The sequence below is a fragment of the Eleginops maclovinus genome, chromosome 23, assembly GCF_036324505.1.
Source record: "Eleginops maclovinus isolate JMC-PN-2008 ecotype Puerto Natales chromosome 23, JC_Emac_rtc_rv5, whole genome shotgun sequence".
NCBI classification, from domain to species: domain Eukaryota; kingdom Metazoa; phylum Chordata; class Actinopteri; order Perciformes; family Eleginopidae; genus Eleginops; species Eleginops maclovinus.
Window position 1 is genome coordinate 7205764 of NC_086371.1, and position 23057 is coordinate 7228820.

Consider the following 23057-nt stretch of genomic DNA (forward strand, 5'->3'; position numbering starts at 1 on the left):
AAGGTGCAAAGGATGACATCGAGGAATTGTTGAGCACACCGGACAGGAAAGGTTTGTTGCATTTCAGCGGAAGAGAGCTGAATAGGGGCGGTTTATGATTCAAAGAGAAACAGGTGAGGATAGGTGACCTGGACCACTCCTATTCTCATCAATACACACACACACACACCACCACACACACACACACACACACACACACACACACACACACAGGCATCCCATGTGAAGGCAGGCTGTTGCCTTTGAAGGGGCCCGGCCTCCTCCAACTGTCCCATGCATGCTTGAGTGATGTCAGCACGACTGTGGAAAGAATACTTTCCTGTCACACACACACACACACACACACACACACACACACACACACACACACACACACACACACACACACACACACACACACACACACACACACACACATACACACACACACACTCACAAAACTTCGTTATCACACAAAATCTCTTTGCCCATCAGCCTGGTTTGCCTTTTCTAAAACTTTTTTCAGACAAATGCACACACACTGACTCTCTTCCTCTCTTATTCTATCCTACACACACACACACACACACACACACACACACACACACACACACACACACACACACACGCTTGGCAGGATGTGCAGGGAGAAAAAGGGGCCGAAAGACAACACCGAGATTAGGAGGCTTTTGTCACGGCTCTGTGGCAGACTTTAAAGGCCTTGGCTCCCTTCCCCTCTGCCAGATTTCTTTCTTTTCTCACCCTGTCTGTCCACATCCCTCTCTTTTCACGGGGGGGATGGGGGGAAGGTAAACATTTGGTAAAGAGAAACGAAGAAAGGGTGGAAGGGAGGGATGGGTGGAAGAAGGATGGAAGCCGCCTGTCGCCCTCTTTTAGCCTCTTTTTGTGTTTTTGTTTTCCTAGTTTTAATAGTGGCTTTATGGCTATGTGGAGGATGAGTGCAGAGAGGGAGAGGTTTGCAAACAACAGCGCTTCAATGCCAGCCAGGTGTCTGTGTGTGTGAGTGATGCATGCATCTGTGCTTTTGTGTGTGCATCCTTGTGCAAACTTCCATGTGTAGCTGTGTGCTCATGTGTTACCTAACCGTGTCAAACTCTCAGGTGTGTGTGTGTGTGTAGGTATCTTTCAGGTTTGGTTGCGTGTATGTTTTTTCCCCAGGTGTGTGTGTGTGAGCCCTTCATGGTCACTGACTCTATTCACCTGAGCCTTCCTTTCACTGTGAAAAGGCAGTTGCCGGTAAAAAGCTCTTTGGACAGCTTCTCTTCATCACCAACCACAGCTGCTGTTGACTCAAGCGCCCAGGAATCTCCTCTGCGGGTTCACACCCTTTTAACCAGCCAACCGCGCACCAGGACCCTGAGAGAGGGAGCAAAAGGTCCTGCAAGACCTCAAGGACTACAGGACTCAACATTTGCTCTGGCAATGCACGAGATGTAGTCAAAATACAGCCATCTTATTGGTCAGAGAAAGTGGGGCTGCAATAGAGAAAAGCAAACCTTTAACTATAATTTTGAAGGCTTACTCACGTTAAAAGAAGTTATAAAGTAGAAATATGCTCACTGACTCATTCCAACTCCCAGAAAATGTGGATTTACATTATCAGCCTCTTTGGTATCCATGGTTATATGTAAGGCATCTCCATGCATGTCACAATCATTTAATGCCATTAAAACTGGTAAAAAAAAAAAAAAAGCATGTTCTATTGCTAAAAGAAATAGGTGTCAAACTACCTGAAAACCTTTTTTTTTTAACACTGCTGTGTGAAATAGTCATGTTGACAGAAGGTTTATGTCAAAAGAAAAACAAAACAGTGATTTTAACCCAACAAAGGAGTCATCCTTCGTCTCAGCAGCTCAGGAATGTCTTCACACTCCTCTGCACAAAGTGGAACACACCAGAACACAAAGGCCTGCCAAACCACGAGCTGCAGAAGGTTAAACGTTTCATTCAACAAGAGTTTCAGCTCTAATGTACAATTCTGACAAAAACTATATCCTGTTGTCTGTGTTCCTGTATACAAATTATTTACAGGAAGCTTTTTCTTTTAAATTGAAGCCTCCCTGCAGAACAATAGACACTTATCCTTATTCAATTACAAATGATTTTAAGGGGATCAGGACACAATGTTTCACCAGATCAGATTGATCTGTACGACCACACCCAAAGTCATGAAAAAGTTAAAAAATGTAAATACAAATATGCACTTATGACACAAAAGTATTAGTGTTTTTAGATATATAAGAACAAATGTGCAGTCATTACAGTAATATAGGCAATAAGAATCAGAATCAAATGTATTGCCAGGTACGTAAACACATAATTGGAACTTTATTTGGTGCCTGGTGGTGCGAACATAAACAATCTTAAGAAAATGTTGTTGTTCAAGTAGATCAAGAAAAAAAAAAGATAAAAATAAATATTTTTAAGAAACTATTAAGCATTAAAAAAGAAAATTCTAAAGACAAGCATTTACAACAAATTTAAATTTAAATATACAAAGAACCTTAAAAGCTTAAAAAAACCACTGAAAATATGGCAATATATGGCAAACTACAGTGAATATATTATTCGACTAATCGTCCCCTGTTGGAAAATTCTTTAAAAAAATAAATCAAGCAATATGAAATTTTACTCAATCAATCAAAGGTTATTTATGTTGCCCAATATCACAAATTTGACATTTGTCTCAGGGGGCTTTACAGTTTATACAGAATACGACACCCTCTGTCCTTAGACCCTGGTCTTAGGAAAAACTCCCGAAGAACCCCCACATATACTCAGATCAAACTGTGGTATGAACAACAATGACTTGGTTATTGTTTCTAATTTATTTGGATGGTCACTTGAGACTTGAAATCCCTAAATGTTTGAGATTTCGGTATTTTGTGTAACAGGACCCAGGGCCCGACTTCATGTGTTTATTGTAGTGAGACTTTACCGGTATTGTTCTTTTGACTTCCGGGCTTGACCTGTCTTTGAAAAGCTTTCACCTGGTTAAACAAAGGTTAAATACAGAAAGCCCCCTGCACTGGAATTAAGACATATATTAGGTTTTCTCTAAGTCAAAGACATTACTCTGTTAGAATTGTTTTAAGATGGTCATTCATGCCTACAATATTAAGAGCCAAAATATTGTGAGGGCTTCTTAATATATTAAACTTATTTAAATTGAAGGATCTAATTGTGAAACAAAGACAGTACCGCTCCTCTGTGGCGTTTCCTCCTCCCTACCTCTTCTGCAGACTTCTTTCCCTTGTCCTTCGACACCTCCACGCTCTTCGCAGATCCTCTCTCCGTTTTCTCCTCTGCTCTCGTCAGCGCGGTGAGCTCAACACATCTGTCAGCAGCTGCACTCTGTGTCATCCTCCTCCTCCCTGCTCCTCTTCATCTTTTCCTCCTCTGTCTGTCCTCCCTGCAAACTCTTCAAGTCAATCAAATTCACAGGCCGAACAGAAAAAAGAAACAGGAAAAGTAGGATGTAATCTTTGAGATAAGAGAAGAATGAGAGTTGAGTAAAGGATGAAAAAAAAACTGGGAAAGTCACATATTTTCCTTCTACAGTTACATTTATCCACTCAGTTATTCTCTCACACTTGCACAGATGTAGAATGCAATATGTCTGTCATAGCTTTAAATCTTATGCTATTTATTTATCACCGGTGAGGCTTACCAGATGTAAAACCAACTCATGGAGGATTTGTAAATTCCTCGGTAAGTCATGAGTAACTGTTGACTTTCAAAACCGCAGATTCCTCTGAGAGATGTAGCTTTTCCATACATTTGAAGTGTTTCTTTTATCCAACTTTCTTTCCCAGCTCCTTAACCCTTTACTAAATCTTCATCTTTACAATCTAAAAAAGATACGGAATAATTGTTGCATATTGTTGATCCTATGTTGATCCAAACAGACAATACGGGATGGCAAAATGGCCATTGTTGAATTCATACACAACATCTGATCCAATTCAAATGAAATCTGGAGAAACAAAGAAAGCAATGGCGTTAGATAATTTGACTAGATCTTAGGAAAGTTGTATTTTGTGTTCTTTCTTTTATTGTCTTTCCATGGTAAAATCCACTGCAACACAGGAAGTGATGTGCTTTATGTTCCTTGCCACACCTTCACTTACTTCCTTGGAATAAACCGAGGAAGATCTGGGTGGGCAGCTCGGGCAGCAACAGATTATTGAACAGATAGGTGCTCTGTTATATATTTTATATAAACAATGAATCACATGACTTTGGGTAAAGTGAAAGGCTTGTAGCAATGAATGCTTAGTCGACTATGCAGCTGTTTTAGGGCCTTTCAGCACATTGTTTTGGTTCCCAGCAGCAGTGGGCACACATTTATCAAGCCCTTAGTACACTGCTCACCATAGGGCATACAGACAAAGTGATTTACTAGCATGTGAACATAGTGTAGCATTTAGCAGCTAAAGATGCTCATATTTCTCTCAGGAATTGATGAAAACTGAGCTCAGCTGAGAGTATTATTTACTCAGAAACATAAATCACACCTAATGCTTATCTTGCTCAGTTGGATTTGTGAATAGCCTCATCAAATGTATAATATGATAATATGTTATGTTGCGTTAAGCTTGTTCTGCTGCGCCCAAATGGCCAAAAAGTGAATTACATATTTTTTCAAAAGTAAGGATATCGTCATCATGTTTCAGATTGCTCCACAGTCAAATGAAGAGTCTCTAAGAAGGCACTGCAAAAGTTAGGAAAATATATGTTGCTGAAAATGTGAAGAACATGTGGTAAGCTTTTTATTATTCTATTATTCTGTTCCCATGTCCTGCCCTGCTGGCACCTCCGCCCTCTCGCAGTGCCCCATCCTTTCAACAGTGTTTTCCTCCCCTAAATGAGTCAGAGCAGGACAGAGAGATGCTGAGCTTCACACCCTCCATCTGCACGCACTGCTTGTCCATCTGTCATCCCTGCACATGGACTCGCTGAGAGATGAAAAGCGGGCTGCAGCTCTCACAATTGAAAGGCTGCAACTATTTAGAGGACATTCACTTAAAGACGGTCCCACGCTGCACTGAGAGGTATTGTTCTGCACTGGAATCTCTTTGTGGCAGTAAATTGATTGATAGATACTCTGAGATTCTTATCTCATCTTACATATACTGGAACAATGAACCATCTTCATGGATAAGATGCAATCTTCAAGAAAAAGCTGACATAGATTTACGTTTTTTAATGGCACCTTTACACTGATTACAATGGGAGGAAAAATAAAATGTAACCTAAATGAGAATAGTCTGTACAAGATTGTCGATACAAAGATTATTGATAAAATTTTGAATACTCCGTCAACACATAAATACATATTTTACAATGACATGAACATGGTATTTGCTACATAGCTTACATAACTACTATAACACAAAATCCACTCATGCAGTATAATGCCCGATTATATGAAAAAACTAAATAAATTAGAAACTTTTGAATCTTGAGACAATTTACAATGTTTAGGTCGGCCAATGTGTTGCTAGAACTATTCAGGGTTCAAAGTATTCCTGCTATTTTATTTAACAGTAACGATCATTTCAACACTAATGTCATTCCATGTACATGCTAGTGGTAAGTGCACATATACACAGTCTGTCTACTGGCAGTCGGTTAGCTTTGACATGATACGATTTTAACATGTGATATGAATGAAACAAAGGGAACCGTTTGATAACAGTTTTCACAGAAGGACATGTCAACACAATCAAAGAACACACTCCAGCTGTGTGGTGTCCCTTTTTCAACAGATGTTTCAAACCAGAGCAAATATGAAAACAAGAACAAGATCACAACACAACAATATTTTGCGAGTGAGGAACATAATTTTGATATACTGTGTGCCTACTGTTCTGATGTACCGATAATTACTTACAATTTGTCACGTTAAATGTAATTAAATAGTTTTACAGGAAGGGAGAGAGGGCATTGCACTGGAGGGATGAACAAGACAACGGATAACATCACAGAGGTTATCTGTGTACGGTGGTAGAAGATGCTCATTTTGGTTATTGGTTTAATAAAAGGTTTGTTTTGACAGGTATCCAGCTGTGGCAAATCGTATCTGAGTAAAGGCTAGGTATAGGCTACACTTTCTTTAAAGTTGTCTTACTCAGAAAGTGAAGAGCTTCACAGGTTTTCAAATGAAGAGATTTAAAATAGGCAAATACAGAGACTAAAGGCCTGGCTTAGAGTTTTTTTCTGACATTTTCAGGACAAAGATAGCATACCAATGAGTATTATAACAAATGGGCATACATGAAGTATCCATATGTATATATTTGTACATTCTCCTATTTGAGTTTAAAGATTTATGTGCAAAAATACGTGCTTAAGAACGACCACATGTGTAACTAAAGTCACTGGGTGAAATCAATATATCACTTCCTGTCCCATGGCTGTTCAAACACACCCTTGTGAAGTTCTTACTGATTTATTTCATTCTTAAAAAATCCTCTGTGGAGAGAAAAATCCACCTTGTTCAATCGAATATATGACAAGCATCGGTTTCTTTCATATTTGAGATTTTAAAAAAAACAACCTTTAAGCATCTCTGGACAGAGTCACCCCACTGTTTGATCTGTACGTGGCATGTGCGCCTTTCAGAGAGACCTGTAATGTGAAACAGCTGATCTTAGTTTTTCATCTTTCTAACATAGTGGTCAGATTCATGAGAACACACAGGAGCAATAAGATGGAGACCTGAGAGAGAGAGCGAGAGAAAGAGAGAGAGAGAGACTGAGCTGTTTCCTGGGATGAGATTTGAGTCGCCCTAACAGAAGCAGGGAAGGTAAAAATGTAGTGATACAATGAGAGTGAAATGCCATTCAAATACATGAAAAATCACTTCATAAGAGAGGGTGGAAAACAGTTTCTCTTTAAAACACCAAGAAATAAAATCCCTGTGGCTGAAGTACTGTAAAAAACAATACTCTAATACTAAACTGTGGTTTTGAAGATGGTTTTGATTGGCTGTTCTAAAATCGTTTGGGATTTTGTGATACGTCTCTCCTCATGTACTGGCTCCATGGGGGTCTAACCACTTAACAAATATGACTTTATGTTTAAATCCACTCTCTCCAAATAGAGCTTACACTGGCTTTGAAAGCAGCTTACCCAGGGATCACTTATATAGCGTCCTAATTAGCTTCACTCATAGCAGCTGCTGCAGGTGACCTCCTCGTTAGCGACTGAAAGCTCCTCACAGGTGTTTCCAATCAACCTGGCTGATTAGACCTCTGCTCTGGAGGAAGTCGTGGTGTATGATGAGGGTTTTAGCTGTCCCAGGCTATATGGTGCAACAAAGAGGGAGGAACATATTCATCAAATGCACAAAACAGAAGGAGGTTCAGCCAGAATGAATGAAAACACATGTGGAGGAGTATCATGGGTGTGTGGGGGTTTTCGTATGGTGATAGAACTGCTTAAAAACCCACCTGTAAATACATTTTAAACACATTTGTAGATCTCATAATTTAAAAAAATCTCTTATTTTAGTAAAAAACTTTGCAGCCGTGAGAATTGTACAAAAAAAATAGTTATTCTAGTTCATTTCCATTACACAGGACTAAAAGCAGGTGATGTATGCTCTGCTAAAGTAATCAACACAACTTTATGCAGCACATACGGCTCAATATTTTTGAGATATCAATATTTGTTTCAGTTTAAAGCAGCATCTCATTTACCTTTTTGATCATTTTGACAGGGTGAAAGAGGACAAGAGAGGTGAGACGAAAGGCACTATCCAAAGATTTGCTCTTAAAACAAGAGACAACAGAAGAGTCCCTGTTTGGAACCGAGCACATGCAGCCCTGATCCATTACACCCGAGATCTTATTGAGAGACACTTTAGGATGAAGTTCTTTTCTTTAAAGCCTTCTAAATCTGACAACAGATTAACAAGACTCTGTGACATATCCAATGATCCGGCAGCTATCCACGAAATCTGGAAACAATGGTTTGAAGGCACAGTTTTTACACCGAGGCATTGTTGATGATCTCTTTGCGCTGTTGGCTTCAAAGGTTGAATGCAGAAGGTGTCGATACAGGTGGAGTTTTATATGGCTCAATTTGGCTGATGCCCGATGATATACTCTTAAATGAATCTATTACATTACGTACATGCTATATTGTTCTTTATATATATTACCCAGGAGGAAGTAGGATGCTAAATGCCATATCCCTCTATTTACAATAGTAGATATAGTTGTAGGCGAGCTATTTCTGCTGTTACTGAGGAGATTGTGGTTGTGTCCAAAGTACTGAAAGAACTTTGAAGTGGCAAAAAGAAAAAGAAGATTTCTAAATCTACAGAAAATATTATTTGAAAATAATCTTTGATAAACATGTTTTGGGATTTTTCTTTCATACATTTCACTGGATTCATTAAAAAATAAGGATCTTTGTCCTCTTTCTTTACATTCTTCATAGTTTGTGTCTTTTATAAGTCTGTGTGTACACGTTAACGTGGCTGCAGCATGGCGGGGAAGAGTTGCTCCGTGTTTCTGTATAAAAGTCCTCATGGTGTCCTGCATGTGGCTTTCCAGCAGCGAGTTTGGACCGTGATGAAGGAGTCTGCATGCTCAGGGACATGTTTGTATGAGAGCGGGATGTGAAAGTGTGCTAACACTGGTAGTGGATGTGCTGGTGCTGGTGCACTTTCCCGTCCACGTGTGAATGCGTGTGTGTGTGTATATCCGTGTAGACCTTTGGGTAGACCTTGGGGGCCAATCCAGTGCCTCCCTGAGCGAGGAGCAGCTGCTGGTGAGCGATGTAGTCCTCGTATGAAAGACAATCTTTATCCCCGTTGGCCGGTTGAGGAGAGACTGCCGGGCAGGCTCGGTCTCGACTAGGGACCGGTAGACGCTGGGCAGCGGGAAGAGCAGAGGAGGATGAAGCAGAAGAAGAGGAGCACGTACGTTTGGACTGGCAGAACCACAGGAGGGCGGTGCCTAAGATGAAGGCGACACCGGCAGGTATTCCAATAATGACCGGCCAGGGGAGGCTCGGGGAGGTTGCTGTGGGGACAGCGTTGTTTTGGGGCTTCAGATCTGCAAAGGAGAAGAGGAAATGAAACACAGAGAATATGACAGAATCATCCTTCAACATGTTATCCTCAGATGAAATTATAATAAGAAGAGGTGTAAGCTCTGCTGGTGTCTAAGGTGAAGTAGCTGCGTAAGATTGCTCTGCTGTATGGTGGATTGACGAGATGCTCCAAAAAAGATTCCAGTTTGACCATACGTTCATTTGTCTGAATGCCTGTACGCTGAAAAGAGGCCGTTGTTCTGAAAATACATGCTCCCCATGCAACAAAGCGAAGCAGTTACTATTGTGCAGCACGATGGTAACAACTTCTGAAGACTGTCCTTCGGGTCTTTTTTTGGTATTAACATGATCAAAAGTAGCAAAACAACTTTAAAGTTAACCTCCTCTAATCTAATCTGCTACTCCCTCTCTAGTATGTTAAACCACAGAGATAATTTATCCATAATAATAATAATAATAAACTTCATGTCCATGTCACAGTACGTTCCAATACCTACTATTTTGTATGCTAGAAGACAATTTAGTATCTCCCAGTATGAATCAAATCCAAAATATCGAAGCACCAGAACATCCTACTACATCAGGCTGCACCAGCATGCTTTTTGTCATGCTAGTATGTCCTACTTGTGTGCATACTGCCAGCATAAGTAAATACTTTGTTGGGGCAGCTGCAGTACACAGTAAAAGTTCCTCTCTGACCTGGCAGCACAGTGAGGTAGGCGCTCCTGAAGCTGTAGCCCATAGTGTTGGCTCCCAGGCAGATGTACATGCCGGCGTCCTCCTCCTTGGCTCTGGCGATCAGCAACTTGTTGAGGTAGGATCCGTCAGGGCGGGACCACACCTCCCCTGTAGGCAGGACCACAAAGCGGTGGTCTCCAACCTTTGGAAGAAATCAAGCAAATTACTCGTTTATCTATTCAGTTTATTTGCCTCAGAGAATTAGGTTGACATGTAATAGTGAGTTTGTTTATACCTCGATGGTGGAGTTGAATTTGTTCTTGTCACCGGGTTCGACTCTTTTTAGCCACTGAATGACGGGCTTAACGTCGCTGCGAACTTTACACTGGAAAGAGGCGGTTCCTCCGTAGTCCACGGTGGTGTTGACGGGGTGAGTGCCGGTCAGGATGGGTTTAGAGTTGGTACGTTCTGAAGCAGGGCAAACACAGAAAGAGAAAGTATATTTAGTATCAAATTCTATTTTAGTTGAACAAAAGAACTGGCCCAATAGGCTTTAGTGGATTTTGTAACCTTGTCAAATTCAGCTGCAATCAGAATTAAAATCAGGGGGAAGGCAGAGCCACATTTATGGTTCATCGTAATATTGGAGTAAATAAAACTAACAAACCCTGAGAGGATATAATATGGTTTGCAGCAGTATTTGAACAGTAACTGATGAATATATCGCCACATCCTCCCTCTCTGTTGAAGATACACAAACACACCCCGTATCTCCAGCTCCTGCCTTTTCTGTCTGAGTTTATACAGCATAGTAAACACACCTGCCACCAATATTCAACCGTCTGTTTTTTCACACAAGAACGTAACCCGATAAAATTGCTTTGCAGGTGTGTGTTTGGAACCTAGAGTTATCTGTTGGACCCAACACATCGTAGTAGTGTTACACATGTTTTTTTTACTTATTTACTAGCTTTAGAAGTGTGAATACAGTCATAGCATTACCCTAAGACATCTGGTGAGCTGGATACCTACAATGGAATGCAAACATGCAAACCAAAGGGGCCGGACTCCAATGTGGACAGGAGGAATGCTGGATGGCGTATGGCTGGTAATATGAATTGAATATATCTCGATTTCAGAGCAGAAGAATGCTCTGTCGGGCAGATGCAAACCAACAAGATAAACGATTTATGAATTATGTTCCTCGCAAAGTTTATCCACTATCTCTACTTATGGATTATATATGTTTTTTTATGGGAGATGTTTTTCTGTGCTGGATTCCTTCTCTTAAAGTTTTCTTTCTAACAGCCTGTGTATGACTGACGGCCAAGTGAATCTCCACTGATGGAGAAAATGTCACATTTGACCTGAGCAAGCAGCGGTTTGATTTACTTCCATTCTCTTCACGTGTGTGTGTGTGTGCACATGCATGGTGTCTTTCAGGAAAGACTACAGCTGTACACTAATGGTCAACAGATGTGGTAAGTAAAGTGAGAGGAGCAGGTCTGAGGCTCTCAACAGAGTTATCACATTCAGTAACACACACACACACACACACACACACACACACACACACACACACACACACACACACACACACACACACACACACACACACACACACACACACACACACACACACACACACACACACACACACACACACACACACACCTCCACCAAACAGCTTCACATTAAATCATCCAGCGTCAAAACAGCTTATGCCGCCCTCCAACACAACCTCATACATCAGAAAACACTCACAAATCATCACAGCACACATTCTGCTCTCAACAGTAAAACTGGAGCGGCTTCAGACTGAAACTGCAGCTGGCTCTCTGTCCGCTCTGAATCCTGCAGAGCATTCCTCGCTCGCCCTGATGGTGTTTGCTGACAAGCCCGGTGGTGATCAATAAATGCCTCTGAAGGATTTTGAAAACTATTTTAAACTCTTGCACTTGGTGGAAGTCATTAGCTAGCTAGTTGCAACCAATCATAAAACCTAAAAGGCCGACATTAGTACAAAAAGTACCTATTTTTTAGTATTTAATTGTACATCACTCTACAATATTTAATGTTAACTCTTACATTCTGTTATTGTATATTTTATTATACTACATAGAATCCTGCATATACTTGATCACTTTCATCATGCCAAGCATAAGTTAGCTTATTGTGTTTATATTCTATTCACTTTTCATTTTGCACCACTTTTTAGTTTTATTTTATTATTAGTTTGTCTTTTGTCCTTTTATAATATGTTGCACTGTTGGAGGAGCTTTTTCAAAGATTTTTAATGCCATAACTACACTGCAGCGACTGTGCACATGATAATAAAAAACCCCTTGAACCTTGATTACATTATTTAAATGCATTGAAATTAAAATGTGAACATTGATCATCGAGTGCACTCTCTATAGTTTATTCAATGACTGTAGGTGAACACTTTTGATGACTATAATGAAGGGACAGTACATCTAAAATGTATTTATTTTCTCACACCTGTAATGCTACTCATCAAACACGACGGTTTTTGGGTGAGTTACAGTCAGTGTCAGAAACATCTTACTATAATACTTATTTGTCACTTTTTAGTCCAGGAAAACAGGAAAGATATGTATTCACCTTTACACCATTTATCTGCTGATGACTAACCATTCTTATAACAAGATGTATTCACGTACTTTCCAAGCAGAATACGCCTGATCATTACCATCAGACTCTTTGACAGCAAATTAAAATAGTTAAACACTTAATTATGGTCTTTTTATCATAACGCCTTAAAAATTCTAAACATTATCACTGTATTGTGAGTCAACCTTATTATTTAGTCAGACAGGCCTGTCAATCAAACAATAACAAACATACTGCGAACAACAGAGACACATTCCTGCTGGTATATCCTACACCAAGACCGCAATCCCAGAAATGCTCTTCCTGATGTGTCATGACATGAATACACCACATGCAGCCATATTTCACATAGTTTGAAACATTTAGGAGACACATTTATTTATGTTGTAATGGTGACTCACGTATGACTTCCACTTTGTAGGTGGCGTTGATCTCTCCTGCTTTGTTGGACACCTGGCAGGTGTACTTCCCGCTGTGCTTGGGCATCAGGTTTTTCAGACTCAGAGTCCACTTCTTCTTCTTCCCTTCTCCTCCTGCTCCTCCCACTCCAGCATCCTCGTCCACCAGCGGCCGGCTGTCCTTCAGCCAGACGATGTCGGGGCGAGGGTTCCCGCTCGCTGTGCACTTCAGACGCACTGAGCTGCCCACAGGACGAGCGATGACCCGCTTCCTCATCTTTGACGGCTGAGTGAAACGTGGACGCACTGCGAGTAGAGAGAGAGGGATAGACTTTGATCAGAAAGAGATAAAGTATTGGAGATCAAAAGGGAATGCTTTTTGCTGCCTTGAGAATGTGGACTTCAAGCGTAACACTACTTTGTATAAAACTTTCCACTCAAGTAAAGACACAACAAACGCTCTTTTTCTCACGCAGTCGGATGAAGTTATTAGTGGTTTACTGAGCAGTTTTATATTTACAAGCAGTGTTCGGTTCTTCAAACCAGTGGAAACTGAACAGATTGGGAAAGATGGTTGATATAAGAGAGACTTTTATGAGACGTAAAAGGGCGATCAAAGACACGTCATCCCTCCCTTTGTGTGTCTGTAGCTCATCATCTCAAGAAAAGCAAACATTTTGCTACTCAAAAAATAGGAAAAGGCAATTTGAAGAAAGCTTCGTTTGGCTTTCTGAACTGTGCGTTGTTGTTTCTTTGTATTGTTATTTACCCATTTTCACCTTTTTTCTCCCCAACAAATACTCTGCTGTAACCTTCGACTTTGCACCATGAAATCCATTTCATAGTTTGAAGAAAATAAAATAATCTGCATTTACACAAAAGTAAATTCATGCCTGGGGTGCAAAAGATGTCCCTTCAACAACTCAATGACGTGTATTTTTACAAATTGAATGGTCTCAGTCAGAAAGAGAGGGACTTAAGAAAACACTAAAAAGGGAGTGAGGGTCAGACATGGTGAGGTCATTGCTGTGTGTTGTGCAGTAATAACATATGGCAGTGTGCCTCCTGGTATATACAAACCTAATTTGCTGTAATAAACCTAATTGTTTGTTCAAGAAAAATGTTTGAATCACTTCCTCTTCTTGCTGACACACACACCAGATTCCTTATTTTCCACTGATCCTGCACCTCTGGCCCCAGGGTTGCGCACCGCTCTTAAATAAAGCCACATATTTGGCCTGAAATCACGCGTCCCTGAGACCCCAGTGTAAAACTAGACAGCTATTTAACATCTCTGTAAACATCCAGTCATGAATGCACAGCTTTGCACAGGTCGTATAAAAAACCCAGACAGTGAGTTCATAGCAAACATCCGTTCATTCATGCAAATCCTTTCTTACAAAACAATAAAATGGCAAGCTAACCCTTCACCCCTCTTCAAACATCCACATCCTCCCGCACAGTAACACGACTTCACCCAACCCGACCATTCAGACACACATATTCCTTTTTAAAGTGCAAAGCAAACAGAAAACCATCAATTTTATTTATCTTTTATTCTGTTTTATCTACCTTCTTCATCACCTCACCTCTGGCTAGAAGAGAACTGCCAGCTTCATAGTTTGTACACGTTCCTCTTTTGTTTAACCTACAATAACCCTGCACGATTTTGACATATTCAACTGACACTGCAACTTCTTAGCACAACAGTCGAATGCACATGATATCCTTTGTTTATTTATTTGTGGTACTTTGATCTATTATAGTGTATTCTAACTTATTTCTTTCTAATGTGTATTGTATTCTAAATATATATATCTTCCTAAAAGTGATATGTATTTGTTTACTGTTTTTATGTTCTTTTTAATCAGGTGCCATGCCTGATGCTGAAAAAAATAAATACATTAGCATCTATTCATACACAAATATCCCTCTTTGTAAAAACACAACAGTCAGTGAGCAGCGAAAGCAGATCAAAGAAAAAAATACGATCCAGTAGGGAGGGAGGAAATCATTCACAGGAGCGCTTGATTTTACAGCCCTCATGTTCTAGCCACAGCAGATAGCCATCAACCGGGGCGATAAATCACCCTGAAACTGCTGCTGTTGCGCCTCTCTCTTTGGACGCAGTTATTATCCTAGCCCTGAGTAAACAAACAAAGGGGGAGAGTTATGTGACGGGTTTGTAGATTTCAGTACGGCTGCATTTCTCAGAGGAATACAGTCCTCTGCTGTTGGCGGGAAGCTGGGCAGGATGACAGGAGAAACAAACGCCCCCCCATCTCGACTCTGAGAAAAGCTACTGGACTGCAGCTGAACTGTGACCGGACTGAGTCAATAGACCCTCAGAGAGAGGAGGATAAATAGAAGGCAATGATTAATAGTGTAATGTTTTAGTAACGTCCTACTTTGATGATTACATAAATTCAACTGCTCGAGCTCAGGTGGAAAATAATTGAGAAGAACCAACAGGAGCCAAAGCAACAGCTGAAAAAAGATGGGAGAGAAGGAACTAAATATAGCAAGTTAAATGAACTGATTTATATTGACCGAGCTGCACCAAGTCAAACAGAAGTGAAGGAGAAAACAGATGGAAAGAGAAAGATAGAAGTTCAAATTAAGGTTAGCACTGACAGATTGCTAAAGAGGAATAAAGTGGAGTGACAGCAGAATAAAAAACGAGAACAAAGAGAGCGGGTTGGAGCTAAAACAATAAAAAAAGGCAAAGGTAAGAGAGAGGGCCAAGAAGGGGTAGAAAGAAAAACAGAGCAAGCCATAGAGAGAGGGGAGAGGGTGAGAGGCAGAGCGGGGAGAGGGCAGCTTGTTCTGGGTCTCAGGGGCCGCTTCAACGCCACACTTCACAGTGTAAAAATACAGCCGACCCCCCGACGCACCGCCTTTGATCACAGAGTGTGTCAGCCGCAGAGAGAGGGAGCAATGATTTACATTTCAGATTCAAGCAAAATGATGTCATCTGGGTATATCTTGATTTGGGATCTTTTTGATTTCAAGGTTTAAGGTGAATGTTTAGGTCAGGATTTGGACTTGTGATTGATTTATTTACATGATTGATACCACTTTGATGTCTGTGTGGCTAGCCTGGCTGCCTCCAAAGTGTATATAATAAAAACAACAGAAATCCTTTTAAGGAGTTCTAACTTCTTCTTCATGTAAACAACAGCAAGTATTAGACACTGCATAATTTGGAACATAACTTGCTTTAACTCTGCAAACTGTAATTTCTACATTTCTGTTCATTGAATTCCATTAGGAGAGTATGGAAAAGTGCAAGAAAGCAGTTATTGTTATTTTAACCTTTGACACCACCAGTCTTAGCTTTTCTCTACCCCTATTGTTTATGCTAAGCTATGCTAACTGCCTTATAGCTCCTTATCTGACTCGAATTTGTCAAAATGAGAAACTATTCTATCTATTCTAACTATCTTCAAAACAGAGTTGGATTTACATGCATAGTTGATTTATTTTTACATTTATCAATGAAATATGATCCAGGAAGTACAGTTTATGTAACAGATAAAAGTGTTCAAAGTCTTTGAAACACTCAGTGACATTATCAGGGAGGAAATCATTTCATCTTCTGTCCCAACGACTGCAAGGTTAACAGCGGTCGCAGTGTTCACGTTACTGTTCAAATAAATAAGGGGGCTGTGTTTAAGTGAGTTTGAAGCAGCCTTCGCTACAGCAGAGAGTGTGTACATTTGATCGTGTGTGTGCACAGAGAGGAAAAAAGATAAACAAAAGAATGTGTGTGAAAAAACAAAGAGAGTAAACATTTGCTGACTTAAGGGTGAGCGTGCGAGGACATTTATGACCGAGAGAGGGAGAGAAAGAGCGGGAGACGGTGAATAAGAGTTGTATAAAAGGATAACAAAAGCAAAGGGTTAAATTACATGGCAGGGAGACCAGGGGGGAGGAATGTGTCCCACAGAATCACACCTCACACAAATAGACTGTCCTCCACTCTGTCAGAGCCAATTATCAGAGCAAACAGCCACCCTGATGTGTGTGTGTGTGTGTGTGTGTTTGTGTGAGTCTGTGTGTGGCCCTCTGACTGTGCAAGGTGTTTATCTGCTACTGTATTTTTTAAATGCTACACACTCCCCTCGGCTATCTGAAGTGTCACTTCTAGCCTCACTTCTCATTTTCTGAAATGTTTATTATAGGAGTAGTGATGAGGTGAGATGTGAGCCCTTACCCGGTTTTCCAGCTAGCTCCGGGGCGTGTTCAGAGTCGACATTGGCCGTCGCCGCTCCACCTCTGGAACTGGAGTCATCTGGTGATGGAGAGAAACAGGAGAAGCATCGTTAGGGAATTGGCAACTTGTTAATAGTAGAGCTATTACATTGAAATTGATTGCCAACCATTTTTTTATCAATTAACCATAGTAAAATATATTTTTCATGCAGAAAGGACAGAAAAATACTGTTTTCAGCCACTTAGATATGGAGATGTTTTTTTTATCAATATCAAATTCAACCAAATATCTCTTACAAAACAACCCATTTAAAGGCAACTCCTCCAACTTGAAAAACTGGGATTTTAAAAATTATTTTGGAGACCAAATAATTTATCAAAGGTGATGCTAATATGTGATTCAATTATGGACGATGCATATAACGGATTATAATACAAAAATGGGTTAATTGTAGACCCAATCATGTATAATAGTGTATACAATGACATACAAGTAAACTCTGTGAATGAGACAAATAAATATTGTAAATATGTGCTTTTGGTTTGTCACAATCAAGCCGTTATTTCTAAACCCACTTGTGTATCACTTAAGAGTAAAAACAAAGATGAATCCTGTGCACCAAAGCTAAGCTAGGTCTAAAAATGATTTATAAAAAGGACATAGAGTCTCACAAGTGTATGGGAGTTAGGATGGATTATTTAGGAGGGTTTTCTCTCTGTCTTATATCAGTATCTGACAGTTCTTTTTATAAGAGGCAGCTGTTTCAGCACGGGGTCGCATGGTTGTCCAACATAAATTCAAGTTATCAGAGATACATTGCTCTCACAAATTGGATGCAGATTGCTACAAGAAAACATTTGAAAATATTTTTAAGATACAGATTTTCAATGTGAAAGCTCTGCAACAGTAGGATTACATTTTGAGAAGCAGACTGTAGAAGGTAAAGTGTGGTTGTAAAGTGACACTGAGAGCTTCAAATCAAAGGCAAGGAGCCACTTCTGGCGTTCAAAAGCGTACTTTCCACACAGCTCTTGGCCCTCATCACCCCCCCACGCTTTTGAAATGGCTCAGCCGCTTCACATTTCTTGTCAAACCAGAAAACCAAATGACAAATTACGTGACATGTCCTCCACTCTTGACTGTGCCCGCAACGTGTTGTCACTCACTGGTGATGAAAGCGGTGAAATGATTGCTACAAGTCCCTTAACTCGCCTCTACTTAACCATTAAATAACTAATTCCTGACTCATGGCATTAAGGAAACATGATTATTTGTGCCGTAAACATTTGAAACATGCATTTTTTCAACACAAACTTGCTTTCAGAGAGAATTGTTTTGATCCAAAGAGTGAATTCCTTTTTGAATACCTTCATTCTGTATGTGGCGTTCTCACACTCCATGGTATCATATTGCTTTTGCTCTCACGCTGGTGTATTGGTTTACGTCCCTCAGCAGGTCTTCCCACATTGATTATCAAAAAGATACAAACATCTGTCTGAACCTTCACGCTTGGAACCGCTTCAAGATGGGACCCATGTATGCAAGGGGCCCTTTAAAATGGAGGGGGGGGGGGGGGGGAAACTGATACACTGCATTATCAGGTCTGTCCAAATATGTGTGGGGATGTGTGCAGTTCAACCTGAACCTTCAACTAAAACCTGTTGGTAGTTATGGAGAGAAAAGGACTAAAAAGCCTTGGACCACCTGCAGGATATACGTGAGAGTGTGTGATTTTAAATGGAAATGTTTATTGCTCATTTTGATGCGGATAAGTGCGTGGATTTACAGAAAATCCACCTGCCAGCTCAAGAGTGTTTAATGCAGCGCCAAATGTCTTAAAAGCATCACTATTTGAAGGGTGGAGTCACATTCGTCATGCAAATACGAGGCATGACCTGCATCCTGGAGGCTGGTATTAATAGCAGGAACGCATGAGTGTGTGTGTGTGATATGAATTCCTGAATGGGTGTGTCTGTGCATGTACGAGCAATCTGCCGTTATTTAACTAAGTGGTAACTTGAGGTGGCGGTATTCTTGTTGCACCTCCCCCCTGACTCCCCCTTTATCTCTCCCTCCAGCCACATGCACGGCGTGTTCTGAGAAAGGGCGGCGCGTTTGAAGACGAGCGGCGTGGGGGTCTGATGTGAAGAGGGAACATGCTTTAGCGCTCCGAACAGGGAGCGGTCCCCCACCGAGGCGTGGTGCGAGCCCGTAAACCTCTCTTGGCAGACCGACCCCCTACAGACGCACTCACAAAGGGGGGGCGGGACTGATTCCACTGTCCATAAACTGCAGCAAGACATAAAAAGTATCTAAATATTTCCAAAATTCAAAACACATATATGTGTAGCAGCTGTGTACTGGTGTACTGATGTAGCGACAAATCAGAACCTGACAGCAGGAAACAGAAGATCAACGAGTCGCTTCACTGAAGACCTGGAGAAGAAGCTTTCCTCTGAAGATGTTCACAGAGCAAACTCCATGGGTATAATCTGTATAACTGTAGTGTTATTAACATCATACTCTTGAACACTAATTTATAGAATATATACTAAGGCAAAAGCTCACAATGTGCTGCTCTGATTATATTCAGAAAGATCAATTACTCAGATGTTTTATTCACATTAAAAGTAGCATTGTTGAAAGTTGAGCATTCAAATTGTTACCTGAGTAAGAGTACATTGTACTTGCATTAAATTGTTGTGCAGAAAATAATACTTTTACTTTATTACTATCCTACTCCTTCTGCACAATGGCCTATTTGTTATTGGTTCATTATGAACTGATGAATCTCATCAGGTTCATATCGCTGCTGTTAAAGAAACACCTTGTATTATTTTACTATATATACTGCCGGGTAGCTTGTGAATTTTGTGAAGTGATCAATAACGATTATGTTAACCTTTAATTATGCATGATTATGTTTTGTTTATGATCATTTAAATCATTAATGTGAGTCTTCAAAGTCACTAAAACTAATAAAAGTGCAATATGTGTTGCTGAATTGCAGTGGACATGGAAGACAATGTTGCAGGAAATGGTAATACTCAAGTAAAAGTACCGTGAAATTGTACCCAAGTAGCGTCATTATGATTATATCATGGATCATTTGTCAAATCGTTCTGGCTGCCTTCAACTACGATGCAGTTCTTATTAAAAGGTAAAATAGCAACTAGAAAGTAATATATTTATTTCATTGTTTGTTTGATTCCATTCTTTATGAAACCACTGAACAACTGTCCATCGTCGGTCGGATGACTTTGATAACCACTTCTTTTCTGACCGCTGTTTTTTTTTTGTTAGGTGTGTAGATCTCATATTTGACTGTTTGGTGTAAAGCTGAACACACACTAAGAAGAAAACATATCCCTCCCTGCTTCAGCTGCTTTCAATAAACAAAATGCTTTCTTCTGATCTTGTTCCACCTTCTAATGTCGGGCCAGATACTTTGGTTGGTGATTACAACTAATACACACACACACACACCTTGCCAAGTACACATACGCATATGTGAAGGCAAGTTGCATAAGGAAGATTGAGGCAGATATATACTCTAAAAATTGTTCAGTTGACCTCAACAATTGACGGTAAAGATAGAAGCGGTTATTTCTGCGTCATGTTCTCATTACCGTACGCAGACTTTATTCTCAATTTTGCACACACATGGTATAAAAAATCTGCCATATACTTCTTGTTTTTACTCTCTTCATTCCTCTTATTCCAACCTTCACTTTTTCACCTCATTCCTGTGCCTTCTATTTCATTTTCTGCCTCTTTTCTTCTTTGTTTCTTTTCATTCCTGTCCCTTTTCATCTTCAGGGGGGTAAATGGTTCAACAGTGTGCTACATTTCACACATCCACTGGCGGGGTACCCCTGTGTGAGTGTGTGTGTGTTTGTATAACCCCTTCTTGTATTTACACTCAGGTCTGTAGAGAAAAGGCGGCAATTGGACATGAGCACGCTCAGGAATATGAGTACTGACAGTCCAGTATGTGAGTGTGTGTGTGTGTTTAACAGTGTGTGTTTGTGTGTGTGAATGTGTCCAGGGGGCCAGTGTTTTCCTAAAGGGTCATGTCCTTCCAGGTTTTAATTTAGAGACACTGGATATGTGGACAGAAACTCGTGTGTGGAGGCTGGTTGTTGCAGCATCAGGGCCAAAACCAGCCTGATGCTGACAAACCCAGAAAACCACTGCTAGCCCTAAAAACTGACCACGGTCACATTCAGGCTTCACTCAGACACAGCATGCATCAACCGTCAATGTTTCACTTCATAATTCAGACAGGAACTACCGCAAGTTTTACCCAACTCCGGAAGAAAAGTTATATTTGCTTTAGCTTTATTCAAATACCGCTAAGGATTGCAGTTTTGGACAAAGTGAAGTCAAACCCGACTGGATACATATTAAAAAACACCATAAATTAATCTTTACATGGATGCAATTTGGCTCTACTTTTAACCTGATCAACTGCTTGAATCGGGTTTCTTCAATCAAGCTATTGTGCACTAGAATTATTCATTTTTCACTGAGGTACAAATTCAATTCTTGATGTGGGAAAGAGCAGTTTGAAAAACAATCTCACTATATGGTCTTTAAATATCTGAAGGTTTTCAACATTTAACATGATCTTCACCAACATAAGCACTGCTAACATCTACAGCAGAATTGTAAACGTTTCTTTCTGATTCATCCTTTCATTGTTAGAGGGTTTTACATGTTCTTTTCTTTTATATTGCACCAATGTTTACCACTATACAGTACATTACCGATGTAAATATTTCAATCCGTTTTTTTATATGAATACGATAAAAAACCCAGAGTTGTTTAATCTTCACTAAAACATATTTTTAATGTGAAATATTGGCAGCTCTTATCTGAGAATGATTGTTGTGTTTGGTCTGCAAGAAGTGAGGCATTTCAGTTTCTTTTAAGCAGTGATAGCCATACAAGAATAAATCTGAAACGTCATGACCAAAAAGTTCAGGACCAAGATGTCAGAGGAACTTGTAATGTGTTTACAGAATGGCTTCTGGTTGGTGTACCACAGCGTTTCTGGGATTACTATTTAAGGAGAGCCACGGCAGCAGGATAACATGGTAAATGTTGTGTTTGGGTGTCAGACAAATGACCTTTAGAAATATATTCTTTAATATTTCTCTCCTCCTTCAGGCTCGTCTACGAAGCAGCCGAACAAACACATCCGTCCTTCTGCAGTTCATTGGCCTGTCAGTGATCTGACCCCCTACTGAAACACACACTGTCATTATAACTCAGTTAAAATACTCTGCAAACAATGAAACCACATGTATTTTATTTTATAAGCCCATTATTACTGCTGTTAGAATAAAACAAGATATTTAACATTTTCTACACTGGCGGGGGGGTTGTGGGTTCAGAAAAAGATCTCTCCGTCCATTTATCTGACACACATTCTGCATTAGAGCCCACGTTCCAGACATGCTTCACTCTCCAAACAGGCTCATTTGAGAATACTTTATTTCTATTACGTTGCCGCAAATTGCAACATAACACAGTGCCATTGTAATAAAATGGTTGGATGAACATGCTGTGGCTCTCGATCCAAAATGTAATACCGTAGATGTTCTAAAACATCTTGTCCCTGTTCTGGAAACGTTCTATTTGCAGGACGAGTCGTGTTACAGATATAGTTAGCAGTGAATATAATGCTCCGCACAATCAATCAGAATCCCTTTCTTCGTCCCACAAAGGGGAAATTTAAATTTGCTACAGCAGCAACAGAGCCAAAGACAGCCAAAGAAAATATGCAATTAAAAAATATGAAGATAAAGAAAAACACACAATTTACAAAATACACATCCTGTAGTGAGATATGGCAGCCAATGAACAATGTTGATCATTTTATAAGCATCCATCCATCTTCTACCACTTATCCGGAGTGGGGGGGCTGAGGAAGCAGTTTCAGCAGAGGGGCCCAAACTTCCCTTTCCCTGGGCACATCAACCAGCTCTGACTGGGGGATTCCAAGGCGCTCCCAGTCCAGCGTAGAGATGTAATCCCTCCACCTGGCCCTGGGTCTG

At 40.3% G+C, this 23057-nt stretch overlaps 1 protein-coding gene across 1 annotated transcript in view; it reads right to left on the reverse strand.

Annotated features, from left to right (window-relative positions):
- Window positions 1-5191: 5191 nt before the first annotated feature.
- The window catches only part of fgfrl1a (fibroblast growth factor receptor like 1a), a 66750-nt gene continuing 48884 nt past the window's right edge, over window positions 5192-23057 (reverse strand). The window contains exons 4-8 of the mRNA XM_063877105.1: window positions 16996-17073; window positions 12783-13085; window positions 10043-10215; window positions 9769-9949; window positions 5192-9071 (exon numbers count right to left, since the gene is read on the reverse strand). Of these exons, the coding sequence (XP_063733175.1) occupies window positions 8644-9071; window positions 9769-9949; window positions 10043-10215; window positions 12783-13085; window positions 16996-17073 (1163 nt within the window). The 3' untranslated portion in view covers window positions 5192-8643. The remainder of the gene's footprint in view (window positions 9072-9768; window positions 9950-10042; window positions 10216-12782; window positions 13086-16995; window positions 17074-23057) is intronic.